Source organism: Orycteropus afer, unplaced genomic scaffold, assembly GCF_000298275.1.
Source record: "Orycteropus afer afer isolate SDZICR_OR568_19922 unplaced genomic scaffold, OryAfe1.0 scaffold00049, whole genome shotgun sequence".
NCBI lineage: Eukaryota > Metazoa > Chordata > Mammalia > Tubulidentata > Orycteropodidae > Orycteropus > Orycteropus afer.
The window spans coordinates 11,964,799-11,979,693 of NW_006921636.1; the positions used below are offsets into that span (position 1 = coordinate 11,964,799).

At 50.7% G+C, this 14,895-nt stretch overlaps 1 protein-coding gene across 1 annotated transcript; it reads left to right on the forward strand.

Moving 5' to 3' along the window:
- The first annotated feature begins 5,213 nt into the window (after positions 1 to 5,213).
- Positions 5,214 to 10,549, forward strand: KCNS1 (potassium voltage-gated channel modifier subfamily S member 1). The gene is made up of 3 exons (XM_007938392.1): positions 5,214 to 5,283; positions 6,446 to 7,488; positions 10,079 to 10,549. The coding sequence occupies exons 1-3, from the start codon at positions 5,214 to 5,216 to the stop codon at positions 10,547 to 10,549; spliced, it is 1,584 nt and encodes a 527-aa protein (XP_007936583.1).
- Positions 10,550 to 14,895: the final 4,346 nt, after the last annotated feature.

A 14,895-nucleotide genomic window follows, 5' to 3' on the forward strand; every position in this document is an offset into this window, starting at 1 on the left:
TAGGAATGCCTCAGAGCAATCCCAGAGGTCCCTAATGCCACCTCTTCTCACCTATCATTCATCCAAAACTCAATTTACCTCCCGCAACACGACTGGGTCTCTTCTGCCCTTTCTTTTTTTTGAGAACCATCTTGCCAGCTCCAGGAAGAAACCCTGAATTGTTGAGTTTATTCAGACTGCCTCAGTTTCCCTGTTAGTAAAATGAGGGAATCAGGCATGATCACTATGCACCTTCCTACTCTACCTTCTTGCCCTGGTGGCACTTAACCGCTACCCAGAAGGCTGGTGATTTAAACCCACCAGCCACTCCTCGGAAGGAAGGTTGGGCTATACTTCTGTAGGGATACTGCCTCAGAAACCCAAGGAGGGGTCACTATGAGACGGATCCAACTTGACGGCAGTGCATGGCGTTTGCCTTAGACCTGTGAACATGTCTTATATGGCTAAAGGAAGACTGCCTAGGTAGGCCTGATCTAATAGGGCAAGTCCTTTTAAAGCAGAGTTTTCTCTGGCTAGTCCCAGAAGAGCAAATCAGCACTCCAGGTTGTCCAGAAGAAAGGAAACATACATGTGTGAACTGCCTGTGAGAGGCACGTGGCAAGGAACCACAAGCAACCTCTAAGATCTAAGAGTGATACCCAGTGACCAGCTCCAGGTAAATGGGGACCCTGGTCCTATATCCACAAGGAAATTAATTCTGCCAACAATCTGTGAGTCTGGAAGAGATCCCCGAGACCCCAATGCGAACCACAGTCCTGGCCAACACTTTGACTCCAGCCCAGAAGTCTGAGCAGAGACCCTAAACAGAGGATTGAGCCACACCACACTCAGACTCCCAACCTACAGAAACTGACATATTAAATGCATGTTGTTTTACGCCACTAAGTTTGTGGTGATTTGTTATGCAACAATAAAAAACGAATACACCAGAGTTCAAAGACAGTACAAAACTGTGAAACAACTCATTAATAATTTATTGATTCATACTGAAATGATAACATTTGGATATATAGTGTTCAATAAAATATATTATTAAAGTTAATTCACCTGCTACTTTTACTTTTTTAAAAAATGTTGCTACCAGAAAATTTTAAGTCATATATTGGGAGCTCTGGTAGCATAGTGCCTAGGGCACTTGACTGCTAACCAGAAGGCTGGCGCTTCAAACTCCTTGGAAGGAAGGTTGGGCAATCTACTTCTATAGTGATACTGCCTCGGGAACCCAAGGAGGGGTTGCTAAGTCAGGTCCAACTCAAGAGCAAACAACAACAATGTGGTTCACGTTCTATTTAATATTGAACAGTGCTAGCCTAGGACTAAGAAGTCAGCCTTATGGTCTCAGGCAAGTCACCTCATCTCTCAAAGTTTTATTTTTCTTATCTGTGTGATTTGAATAGTAATAGCACCTACCCTGTTTCCAAGGGGCCCTGGTGGTATAATGATTAAGCACTGGGCTGGTAACTGAAAGATGGCAGGTTTGAATCCACCAGCCCCTCTGCAGGAGAAAAGCCTGGAAATCTGCTTTCATAAAGGTTACAGTCTAGGAAACCCTACAGGGCAATTCTACCTATCACAAGGGGTTGCTGTGAGCTGGAACTGACTCCACAGCACCTAACCACAACAACCCTATCTGCAGCTTAAATGAGTACGCCTGTAGTGTACTCATCTGGTGGTGGTGGTGTGTATGGTGACCCTGTGTACAACAGAATGAGACAATGTCCGGTCCTACACCAGTCTTACAATCCTTGCCACGTCTAAGCCCACTGTTGCACCTACTTTGTCAATCATTTCATTGAGAGCCTTCCCCTTTTTTGTTGACCCTCCACTTTACCAAGCATGATATCCTGCCCCAGAGAATGGTCCCTTCTGACAACGTGACCAAAGTAGGTGAGAGAAAGTCTGGCCATTCTCTCTTCCAAGAACATTGTGATCAGTTGTCAAATAAAAACCAATCCAGACTAACACAGGGAGAAGCTTCAGAAAGAAAGACTACTGTAACAGGGAGAACGCACCATCTCCGTAAACTGTGTCTCAAAATCAAACGGCAAAGGGCTTTGCTTTTAAAGGGTAATGGGTGGCAAGCTGTGATAGCAAATTCTTACAAGGGGAGGCTGGACAAGCAAGAGAAAATGACCAGCGGAGTCCTGCTGTGGTCAGCTGACTCCCTGGAGAACCCAGGAATCACATTCTACTTTTGCAGCGCTTACTTCAGCTTGGGGCAAGCAGGGTTAGGGGCTGCAGGATGGAGAGTTAGGGGCTGCAGGATGGTGAGAAGCCAGCTCCAGTTTGGTTGAGACAAAGCAGAAGGTAAGGAATAGGCAGCACTGGATCCCAGCAGTAACAGTCAGTATTTGTAACCCAGTGCCCCCTCCTTGTTGTGAGTCTTCAGCACCCTCTCTCTGACCAGGCACACGACAGGCACTCAGTATATTCCTGCTGACTACCAAGAACCTTAGGAAGCTCTCTGGCACAGGTTCCTCCCTTACCCTCACAACCATCTGCACAGTGAGAATTAGGACCCCACTGGCAAACAAGAAAACTGAGCCTCGGGGTAAAAATACATCAGGCTTCGCAGCCCAGGAGGGGAAGAGTCAGGTCCGAAGACTAGCTTAAGCCAAGCCTCTTGGCTCACAGGGTGGAGGCCTGTTCTACCAAAAACAAACAAAAAAAATCATTGCCATCAAGTTGATTCTGATTCACAGTGACCACATACTACAGAATACAACTGACCCAAGGGGTTCCCAAGGCTATCACCTTTATACATGGAGCAGCCGGTGGATCCAACGGCCAACCTCTCAGCTGCTGAGCACTTTACCCCTGCAGTGCCAGTTCTACCAGTCCCTCATTCAGATCCCAGTGGCAGTCCTGGAAGATGTGGGTTCTAATTCCAGGTCCATGCTCCCAGCTGAACACCCTAGGTCTGGTGGCTGGACCTCGTCTGTGAGACAGGGGCCTGCATGGCCCGTGCCTGCCAAGTCTGTGTCAGGAAATCTTGAGACCCTGCATCTGAAGCAGAGTGCCTGCACATACTAAATGCTCAATTAAGGAAGCGATTATTACTGTCACTGGTGATCTCCTTGGCCAGAGAAGCTCTGCCTGAGACTCCTCTCTAGAGGAGCCCCATCCCTGAAATGACCCCGTGTCCCCGGGGCCCTGGTCTCCAGCCACCACTAACCCCTGGCCCCCCCAACTGAGTCAGAAATAGAAGCCACCACCTCCGGCCGCCCGCGGCCTCCCTCCCTCCCCCGCAGCGGGCCGGCAGCGATCAATGCGGCCTCAGCCGCGAGGGACTGAGAGAGGCCAGGAAGGAGGGGGTGCGGGGCCTCCAGCAGCAGCGCGACTCCGCGGGGCCGGGGCACAGAGGAACCAGGGTGCAGCCGGAGGCTCCTACCTTGGCACCTGCACCTTTGGGGACAGATGCGCAGGGAGCCCAGGAGGTGCTGCGACAGGTAAGGGGCGCCCCTTGGGGAGGGGTGTGGTCTGGGGAAAGAGCGGAGGGGAGGCTGACTGAGGTTCGGGTGACTGCCCTCTCTCTGGTAACCCCAAGGAGGGAGCTGTGTGGGAGGATGGCTGCGTTTGGAAGAGACCTTGCTTGGGCCCTCGCTCATCTGTAAAATAGGTTAAAAAGTCTCCCTGCAGGCTGGTAGCGGGATTAAGAATTCGGGGTTTACCCAGTGCAGCGCTGGGACCTGCACATAGTAGGGTTCAAAAATAAACGTATGGAGAGAGACTGGAGTCAAAAAGCATGGTTTCCAACCTCAACTGTGCCACAGACTACCCGGGTGATTTTGAACAAGTCACGTGACCTTCAAATTCTCCCCCCAAAAAATGTGTGTGGAGCTACCCCATTTCATAAAGCAGGAAGTGAGTTCCAGAAAGAGAAAGGGATTTGCCCAAGATCAGGCAGCTAATGGGTGATGGAACTGGATTAGAAAACATCATCTTCTGACTCCAAGTTCAGGGGCAGGGTGTGCAGTGGGGCCGCACCACACATGCATTTATCATGCCCCTTTTATGTGCCAGGGACTGTGCTGCTGATAAGCATCACATATCATTTAATCCTCGTAACCTCACTGAATCATAAAGTACAGTGCTCCCCAGTTTACAGGTAGGGTTACTGAAAATCAGAGAGGAGAATGGACCCAGTCAAAGTCACAGAGCTAGTAAGTGGCAGACTCAGAATCTGAGCCCAGGTTTGACCAGAAGGAAGTACAGAAATAAATTTTTACTGACCCCCTACTGTGTTGCAAGGTCCTTCCTTGTGTTGCAAGTACTTCCTATAGCCTTCACTGAAGGTGCCACCTTTCCCTTTCTATACATTAAAGAGCTGAAGCCAGCATGAGGTCACACAAGTGACAGAACCCTGACTCCCCTGATGCCAAACCCAGGGTAAGTGAAGGGCACCCCCATTCCCTGTTAGGCACTGGGCCAGCCTCTTGGTGACACTGAGTCCTCACATCCAGCCAAGAAAGCAGGCATTACTGAACCCACAGTGCAGATAAGATACTGGAGGGTCTCAGGTGAGATCCAGGAATCAGGGGCAGTGGAAGGATCCACCATTTCCTTAGTATTGGCTAAAGCCAAGAATGTTCCATAATCTACCTTACTCCTCCAGCCATCCTTCACAGAAGGTGCTACTGTCTCCATTGTGGAGATAAGGAACAGACCTGGAGAACAGGCATCTTCCTCAGGGCCGGAAAGGCGCAACAAAAACCCATTACTGTTAATTCCTACTCACAGTCGGCTCTGTAGGGCAACGCAGAAGTGCCCATAGAGTTTCAGGCTGTAAATTACGGAAGCAGACTGCCACAGTTTTCTCTCGTGGAGCAGCTGGTAGGTTTGAACCGCCAACCTTTCGGTTAGCAGCCAAGCACCTAACCACTGCACCACGAGGGCTCCTGATAAACACATTAGGTTATTTAATCTTTCTAACCACACTTGAGGTAGATATTTTTATCTTGATTTGACAGAGGATCAGAAAGGTGATGTGGCTTGTCCAAGAGCACACAACAGAGTCAAGGTTCAAGGTCAGCTCTGACTGACTCCAGATGCTTTGTGCAGTCTGAGCCACTGGCTCTCAAACCTGAGCATGCATCAGACTCACCTTCCAGGCTTGTGAAAATACAGGCTGCTGGACCCCACTTCCAGAGTCTCTCATGAAGTCTAGGGCAGGATGCCAACTCGTACCTCTAACAAATTCCCAGGTGATACTGATGCTGCTGGTCCAGGGAACACATTTTGAGAACCACAGGACTAAAGTGATCTTCCCAACAGCCGTGGGTGGTAAGTACTACTATCCCTATTTTGCAGAGAAGTAAACTGAGGTTCAGCGTGCTGGCATGGCACTGGTGGTATAAAACAAACAAACAAAAACCCCACTGTCACTGAGTCAATCCCGCCTCATAGCAGCCCCCATTGGGTTTCCGAGGTGGTAGATCTTTATGGAGGTGGATTGTCCCATCTTCCTTCCACAGAGTGGCTGGCTGGACCACCAACCTTCTAGTTACCAGTCAAATGCCTTTGGCACTGCACCACCAGAGGTCCTCATATTGGTGATATGTTGTTGTTGTTATGTGCCGTCAAGTTGGACCCGACTCACAGCGACCTCTCCTTGGGTTTCCGAGGCAGTATCACTATGGAAGTAGATTGCCCAACCTTCCTTGCGAGGAGCGGTTGGTGGGTTTGAACCTCCAGCCTTCTGATTAGCAGTCAAATGCCTTAGGCACTATGCTACCAGAGCTTCCATTGGTGATATAGTAGTGAGCATTAACTGTCTTCCAGAGGGCTGGCATGTCCAACATTTCACAGAACCCCCTGGTTTACATAAATCCAGGTCTGTCTGAGAAATGGAGACATATATTGAGCAAGCATTTGGTGCCAATGGGCCGGGTGATGCAGTTAGGCGCTGGGCTGCTAACCCAACGGTCAGCATTTCTCAGATTGACTCAGTGACACACAACACCAGATGCCAGGCCATTATGCCATTCATCTGCTTCCATAATCCTTCACGGAAGAGCTGAGCATGTTTTAGACAGGAGGAAAGTGAAATGAGGGTGGAGAGGTCGGTGATTTGGGGAAGGGGTGGGGATTAAAACCCAGGCCTGACTCTGAGTCCCAAGGGCATTTGTATACCAAGGGCTTCACCCAGCCGGCTGGTGGATGTTGTTGTTAGGTGCCACCCGGTCAATTCTGACTCACAGTGACCCCACGTGACAGGGCAGAACTACCCAATAGGGTTTTCTAGGCTGTGCCCTTTATGGAAGCAGATGGTCATGTCTTTCTCCCCGCGAGCTGCTGGGTGGGACAGAACTGCCAATCTTTCAGTTAGCAGCCAAGTGCGTAACCGTTACATCACCAAGCCTGGTGGATGGGGCACAGGATTTTAACCTGAACCTCCTGGAAGAAACTGAAGATCCCTCTCAGCTCACCCTCTTGACGTCCACAGGCTGGCACTCCGCAGTTATGGTGAGCGAGTCTCCAGGCCCTGCAGCGGGAATACCTTGGCGGCAAAGAGACGAGGCGCTGCGCGTCAACGTAGGCGGCGTGCGCCGGCGGCTGAGCGCATGCGCCGTGGCGCGCTTCCCCTGCACACGGCTGGGCCGCCTACAGGCCGCGCTGTCAGAGGAGCAGGCGCGACGGCTCTGCGACGACTACGACGCGGCGTCGCGCGAGTTCTATTTCGACCGGCACCCGGGTTTTTTCCTGAGCCTACTGCACTTCTACCGCACCGGCCGCCTGCACGTGCTCGACGAGCTGTGCGTATTCGCCTTCAGCCAGGAGGCTGACTACTGGGGCCTGAGCGAGGGCGCGCTGGCCGCGTGCTGCCGCGCACGCTATCTGGAGCGGTGCGTGGCACGGCCGCGCGCCTGGGACGAGGACAGCGACACGCCGAGCAGCGTGGACCCGTGTCCCGACGAGATCTCCGACGTGCAGCGCGAGCTCGCGCGCTATGGCGCTGCGCGCTGCGGACGCCTGCGCCGCCGCCTGTGGCTCACCATGGAGAACCCGGGCTACTCGCTGCCCAGCAAGCTCTTCAGCTGCGTCTCCATCGGCGTGGTGCTCGCCTCCATCGCCGCCATGTGCATCCACAGCTTGCCCGAGTACCAGGCCCGCGAAGCGGCGGCCGCTGTGGCTGCGGTGGCTGCGGGCCGCAGCGTGGAGGAGGGGCGCGACGACCCGGTGCTGCGGCGCCTCGAGTACTTCTGCATCGCCTGGTTCAGCTTCGAGGTGTCGTCGCGTCTCTTGCTGGCCCCCAGCACGCGCAACTTTTTCTGCCACCCGCTCAACCTCATCGACATAGTCTCGGTGCTGCCCTTTTATCTCACGCTGCTGGCTGGAGCGGCGCTGGGCGACAGAGGTGGCGCCAGCGGCGAGGAGCTGGGCGACTTGGGCAAGGTGGTGCAGGTGTTCCGGCTTATGCGTATCTTCCGTGTGCTCAAGCTGGCGCGCCACTCCACCGGGCTGCGATCGCTGGGCGCCACACTCAAGGTAGGTCCTGGGAGGACCGGTTAGAGGATGGCGAGTGAAAACCATCCGGCAGGTTAGCAAATGAACTTGAGTACAAGCCTACCGTGTCCAGGCACGCAGTGAACTGAGACGTCCTCCTTTGTGCCAGGAATGGGGCTAGATGCTAGCTGTCCACTATCACATCCAGTCCAACCCTGTCAACAGCCCTGTAAGGAAGGGCTTGTTTGTATGACCTTTCCCTAGGGGAGAAAATGGAGGCATGGCTTTGCTTACCTTTTTTTAAAAAAAGACAAAAGGCCACTTTTGATATATCTGTCAAACACTGGGAGCTCTGGTGGCTTAGTGCCTAAAGCATTTGACTTTTAACCAGAAGGCTGGCAGTTCAAACCCACCAGCTGCTCCTGGGAAGGAAGGTTGGGCAATCTACTTCCATAGTGATACCGCCTCGGAAACGCAGGGTGGGGTCGCTATGAGTGGGATCTGACTCCACGGCAATGAGTTTGGTTTTTGGTTTGTCAAACATGAATGAATGCAAAAGTAGGATGCTAGCTGTTTTCTCTCCTAGAGCCTTTCTTTAGGCATTATAGGGGCCCCAGATAATCACAGGTCCCCCTTAATGGGCTAAGTCTAGCAATAGCCCAGGAGCTAACTCTGAGCACTGATTCTGTGCCAGTTTCACATCCATTGTCCACACGAGCCTTGGGACGTTCTTATAGATGAAGAACTCAGGGTTCAGAAGGTTGGCTTTTGAAAGCCTACTTGCAAGGTATTGCTGTACCCTCCTTGTGCCAGACCCTGCACTAGGGTGAAGCACTGTCCTAGTGAACTCACATCTGAAGGAGTGAGATCAGCCTGATTTGGGGAGGGAGGCAGAACAAACAGCTTGTGTCCAGGCCTGGAGAAGTCATACAGAATGCTGAGAGGAAGGACATGGAGGAGGGGAAGTGCCAAGACAGGAGGTTGAAGAGGTGAGTGAGACAGCCCATGATTTAGGCCGGTGAGGAGTTTAAGCAGTGGCAGATATTACTGTGACCATTCTGCAAGGGTTGAAGCCAAGGCTTTGAGAGGTGGCAGGATTTAGCAGAGGTCCCTCAGTGCGTAATTGGCAGAGCTTAGAGGAGAACCCAGCTGTGACTGACTCCAGCACCCCATGCTTTCTCTTAAAGCTCGTGTCAATCCTGCCAGGACTCTCTAGAAGGTGCTGAAAGATTCCTGCCACCCATGGTTTCGGGAAGCTCTTGCACGTCTTCACAGCAGGACTGCCTGGATGCTGGGCATTGGCAGGGTGCCCTGGGCAGAACCTTAGTGCGGGTCAGGTGCGGGGAATTGCATTAGCCAGCCCCTACAGGCTTGGTATCTCCACAAAGACCATCCCTGTGCCCCAGAACTCTCCTCTGCTCCCACCATGCCGGGAGCCAGAGCCTGTTGGGCCAGCTTTATTCTGCAGGGAGGGAGAAGAGTACTGATCAGGGCTGCCAGGAGCAAGATACTGCAGATGAGCGCCTTGCTACTGACAGTGAGGCCCCAGACCAGCATCAGCTTTGTCATTACCTGGAAGCCTGTTAGAAAAGCAGATTCTCAGGCCCTGTCCCAGACTGCTGAATTAGGTTCTGCCTTTCAAACAAGAGCCCCATGTGATACATCTACACACGACCATTGGAGAGGCCCTGCACTAGACCCAGGTTCTCAGCCTCAGCATTAGTAACATTTGGGCTGGAAAATTCTTTCTTGTCGGGGCAGCCCTGGGCATTGTAGGATGTTAACAGCATCCCTGGTTTCTACTCACCAGATGCCAGTGGACACCTGTCCCAGTTGTGACAACCCAAAATGTCTCCAGACAGTGCCAGATGTCCCCTGGGAGGAAATATAGCCCTCAGTTGAGAACCACCGCACTAGGTGTTGGCCTCAGGCACAGACAGAGCCCACACTCATAGTCAAGTGTGTCCTTTGGGTAGTCTAGGGAACACATGTCTTTCTCCCAGCTTCCTCGAGGGAGCAGAAAATATTTAGGACTTGTCAGAAACATCATAAACCAGTCAAATTACATGAAGCCAACTCTTTGCATTGTGTCACATAAACTATGGTCTACTTGGTTCTGCAACAGCATAAGAACCACAAGCTATTCATTCATTGGCTACATCCAACAGTGTTTCCCAAGTTAGAAAAAACAGCTGTGGCCTAGCAGGCACCTTAGACAACAGAAATAAGGCCTATGCTCTGAAGCCCAGGAGTTTTGCGCCCTATTGGGGTTGTTGTTGTTGTTGTTTGCCGTCGAGTCAGCCCCGACTCATAGCGACCCCTCCTTGGGTTTCTGAGGCAGTATTACTACGGAAGTAGGATTGCCCAACCTTCTGAGGAGTGGCTGGTGGGTTTGAACCACCAGCCTTCTGGTGAGCAGTCAAGTGCCTTAGGCACTATGCTACCAGAGCTCCCCTATTGGGGTTAGAAGGTCTTATTTTGGAGTCGGGGAAGCTGGATCTTGGCACCAGCTTTACCTTGCTGTGTGGCTTTGGCCTTGTCCCTCTGTACTCTGAGCTTCGCTTTCCCCATGTGTCCACTACGAGGTCTGTAAGCCCACCTGGCTCTGACGGGTTTCTGTGTTCTTTTCTAGCACAGCTACCGTGAAGTGGGCATCTTACTGCTGTACCTGGCTGTGGGCGTGTCAGTGTTCTCTGGTGTGGCCTACACAGCTGAGAAGGAAGAGGATGTGGGCTTTGACACCATCCCGGCCTGTTGGTGGTGGGGTACCGTGAGCATGACCACTGTGGGCTATGGGGATGTGGTGCCAGTGACCGTGGCTGGCAAGCTGGCAGCCTCAGGCTGCATCCTGGGGGGCATCCTGGTGGTAGCACTCCCGATCACCATCATCTTCAACAAGTTCTCCCACTTCTACCGGCGCCAGAAGGCCCTGGAGGCAGCTGTGCGCAACAGTGGCCACCGGGAGTTTGAAGACTTGCTGAGCAGCGTTGATGGGGCATCAGAGGCGTCCCTGGAGACCTCCCGTGATACCTCTTTCGAGGGAAAATCTGCAGACCTGGAGGCCCAGAACCCCAGTGAACCTCCAAACTCTCGGGTTTATTAAAGCCTGGGCCCCATGTCCCCCTTTGCACACCTCGAGAGTTGAAACGGAACAGAGATTCCTCCCTAGTTAAGTTCATCATGAGAGCATGGCCTGCTCAGGACCCCTCACCCTGGCCTGAGAGACGAGACCAGAGGTTGGGTCCCTTCCTCCAGAGGCCCAGGGCAGGTAATGTTACCCGATATTCCGAGAGTCTGGAGAGCAACGTGGAGAGCTTTAGAAATTAAGCTTCCAACCCATCTATGGAGCAGACATGAGCCAGAGGGAAAAGCCAAAAGGATGCTATTTCCAAGTACCTCCTGTTAGCCACTTGAGCATTGACCTTTCCACTCCTTTCTTCTGTTCTAAGTTTGCATATGGTTTTAGGGGGTTCCTGGATCCCTACAGTTGATCTATAGAGTTAGAACCCTCTGTCAGAGCAAGGGAAAGGAAGCGACAGGAGATTCAGATGCAAGAACCTGGCCCTCAGCTGTGATCCTTACCCAGGAGCTTCTGACACCAAGAAGAGTCAGCTCTAAGATGAGGCCTGGGACGAAAGAGGAGAGAGCTACCTCCTTAGCTGATTGGCAAGATTCACTAAGCAGTCATAGCCTGCAGCTTCCTCCCAGGGATGGCTTGAGCTGAGGACAGTCTGGAGGAGCTCTTGCTGGGTGGCAGAAGACCTAAGGTCTCCAGCGGGACCTGCTGTGTAAAGTAGGCAAGCCCCTCTCTTGCTGAAAAATGTGGGCAGAGGGACAGTTCCCATAGCACTTCTCACGTGCTGCTGCCAGAGCTCTTGTGACTGCCCTCTCACTGCCTGACTATCACTCTGCACCATCACACAGCTTCAGGATGGAAGGCCCTATGGTTGAACCTTGGTCTTAGTGCAGAGTAGGTACTTAAGAAGTGTTGAGTGGATCAGCGATTCATCCAGTCCACCCTGTGCCAGCAGTGAGAGCAAAGAGGCAAAAGCCAGAGAGAGATGGGTAGACAGGACTGCAAGGGAGGTCCCTGCAGTTCTGCCCCCCTTCTCCTTGGCTTTTGAGACGTTGACAGTGATTTCCGTAGGCTTTTCATTAACTCATTCAATAGTTATCGGCAGGGTCATTAACTGGGGCTTCACGTGTGGCCTGCAGACGTGTTTAGCTCAACTCTTTTTAAAATGTGAATGTTTTTATGTGGGGTGTGCACTCTCCAGTTCCCCACATTGTCCTCTACTTCCCGTGTTGTTCCCTGCGCCCCCCCCACACACACACACAGTACAATACTACACTCTGCCACTTCTTAGACTAAATTTACCCCCCATGGCCTCTGCCTTCTTGGCTGTTTTATCAGAGAACTGGATTTAAGAGCTATAGTGGTGGACAAAATAGGTAGTCCCTGGGTGGTAAAAACAGTAAATGCACTCAGCTGCTAGCAGAAAGGTTGGAAGTCTGAGTCCACCCAGAGGCACCGAAGAAGAAATGGCTGGTGGTCTGCTTCGAAAAAACCAGCCATTGAAAACCCTGTGGAGCACAGCTCTACTCTGACATCCATGGGATTTGCCAGGAGTTGGCATTGACTCAACGGCACCTATTTTTGTTTTTTATTCCCATGAAGCTTACAGATTAGTGCGGAAGACAGGCTTCAATCAAATAACCACATAAATACATAATAATGAGCCCTAGTAAGTATAGAGAACTCTAAACATGTAATACATACAAGAAGAACCATTCCCTGAGAAGGTAAAAAAGAGGCTTCCCTGAGGATGTGACGATCTGACCTGCCATTGTAGGATTAATAGCTGCTAACTAGTTAAAATAAGGAGCTCTGGTGGCATAGTGCCTAAGACATTTGACTGCAACCAGAAGGTTGGTGGTTCAAACCTACCAGCCACTCCTCAGAAGGAAGGATGGGCAATCTACTTTGATAGAGATACGGCGTCGGAAACCCAAGGAGGGGTTGCTAGGAGTTGAAGCGACTCAACAACAGTGAGTTTGGGGTTTTGTTTTTTTTTTTGTTTCCTGGTGGCACAGTGGTTAAGACATGTGGCTGAGAACCAGAAAGGCAGTGGTTCAAACCCACTAACTGCTCCACAGGAGAAAGATGAGGCATTCTGCTTCCATAAAGAGTTACAGCCTTGGAAACCCTGTGGGACAGTTCTACTCTGTCATACACGGTCATTCTGCATCAGAATTAACTCGATGGCAGTGGGTTTGGCAATGGGTAATTAGTTAAAGGGAGTTCTAGGGAAGAGTATTCCAAGCACAGGGAACTGCATGTGTGAGATCTTATGTCAAACACAGAGCCTAGTATGTAGTAGCTCTCAACACCTGTAGCATGGACACCGAGTCTTCAGATTGGAGTAGTGACTGGAGCTAAGCCAAGGGACCTCGGAAGAAGTTATCCCACATGTACCAGCCTTTCCACATACTCACCTCTTAACACCTGAGCCCAGCTGTTCCCGGGTTGGAGTTCAGAGACTACACATACCACTCGTACAGTCTTGGTGGACACACCAAGGAGCCAGATAGTTTTGATCCCACGAACAAGTCCCTAAAGCCAATATAGAGAAAGCTCAGGGAAGAACTGTCTGGCCTGCATCCATCAGGAGCCTGTCTTGTCCTGGCAGAACAGCACCAACTCACTTCCACCCCATGTATCAATTAAAACCATTATGCAAATAAAGAGCTTAGGCCCAGGGACCTGTTTCTTCCTTTTTGAAGCTGGCTGCCTGACTAGTTGTCTGGGTGCCTGGGAAGTGAGGGTGATCCGTGGAGTGACTCAGAAATCCACATTCTCTGGTTCTGGTCCTGGGTTTGGCATGGGCATCATCTGTGCTGGCCCAGCCAGAAGAGATTACAACTGACAGGAGTCCAGGTGGAGAAAAGGTGGTTGTCAAAAGAAGAGTCAGTGTGTTGTCACCAAAATATAGGGGAAGGAGATTAATAGACAAAAATAGCAGGTGTCCACTACATTCCAATCCTTAACTGCCCAGCACACACACACACACGTATACATACACCTTCTTCCCATACAGAGTTTTAGAATGCTTCTAACCTAAAGTAGCTATCTTGTATATAACCAAAAATAACACTGATCCTCTCCCCAAAGGGAAGACACCCTAAGGTCATGTCCTGTTACTAAATCTAGCTCTAAGTTCATCCCTCCACTAAGCCTGTCTCAGTATTCTGCAACATAAGGAATAAATGGGACTTGTAACTGCCAACAGCATACCTTAATGCTATACTAGAGGAAAGGGAAAGCCAGCAGGATGCAGCAAGGAGGAAAATAGGCCATACATTTTGATTCCTTCAATGGTAATGAAGCTGTAGTTGGCATTTGTAACTTCTCTTCTAGCCGTGTCTTCTCCCTGCCTCTGGCCAGTACCTCCGTTGGCTAGGATATTTTACTTGATGGGGTGACCCAGATCTTTATTCCTAGAGAATCTGAGCCCTTGGTAGTCCTGCCTCTATAAGGAGATGCCCCAGGAATTCCCTGGTTGTTACTTGCACTCCTTTCTGCTTCCTTGGTGTAGCAGTAACTTTATTTCCCACTGACAGTTAAGATTGATGACCTTCACCAATACTGCAACTCTCCTTCTGTTTGTCCACCTAGGGATGAGAAGAGCTGAAAAAAAAAAAAAAAAAAAGTCCAGGTTCAGTCTCCAATTCAGTGAACACATTGCTGTATGCCTCAGTGGCCGTGTTTTTCCTTGGATACAAAAATCTCCAAGCCAGCAGAACTCAGAGTCAGGGATAGGAAGCAGTAAATTTCCAAGAGGGCCAATGAGTTTATTTGGGAGAGATGCAATTCCTTGATTTTGAGCAATTTTTCATGCAACCAGCTTGTACCTTTAGGGTCATCTTGAGCCCAGTCTCATGCCCTTGGGTACACTTGATGTTTGAATTTTTACCAAGCATGCTTGACTTTATGTCTGGAAGAATTATATAGAGCCTGGTTTCTGATGGGCACTTTGGATCACAAGGCTTCTTGGTATCCCATAGTTAGACCTTCATTCATCATCAAACCTCAGTAGCAAGCCAGGATCTGAGAGCAATAGAACCAACAAAATCTAAATAACATTACACGTCTTTTGTGGTGGTAGGCGTTTCACGATATAGCTACTTGTCCTTCACTTTGAAAGGGAAAGGGCTGTGGTTGGAGGCATTTGTAGGCAGGAAGCATAAAATTGATTCAATCCAGCATCAATCCAGTCCCGCCCCCAGCATGAGATCCTCCTTCATGCAGAGCCTGCTGAATATTTTGATGACCAGCCATTTCCACATAATCTCTACATGCTAACACATGGCCTCCCACACCTCTGCATTCTTCCTCCCCTTGAGATCAGGGAACCCATTTCAATTCCAGCCCCTCATCCAACGTTCCTA

Bases quoted from the DNA above. Each gene is read 5' to 3' on its own strand.
- KCNS1 (XM_007938392.1), top strand. From the start codon at position 5,214: ATGCTGCTGGTCCAGGGAACACATTTTGAGAACCACAGGACTAAAGTG. The intron at 5,284-6,445 runs GTAAGTACTACT...TGACGTCCACAG, and splicing joins CTTCCCAACAGCCGTGGGTG to GCTGGCACTCCGCAGTTATG. The intron at 7,489-10,078 runs GTAGGTCCTGGG...GTTCTTTTCTAG, and splicing joins CGCTGGGCGCCACACTCAAG to CACAGCTACCGTGAAGTGGG.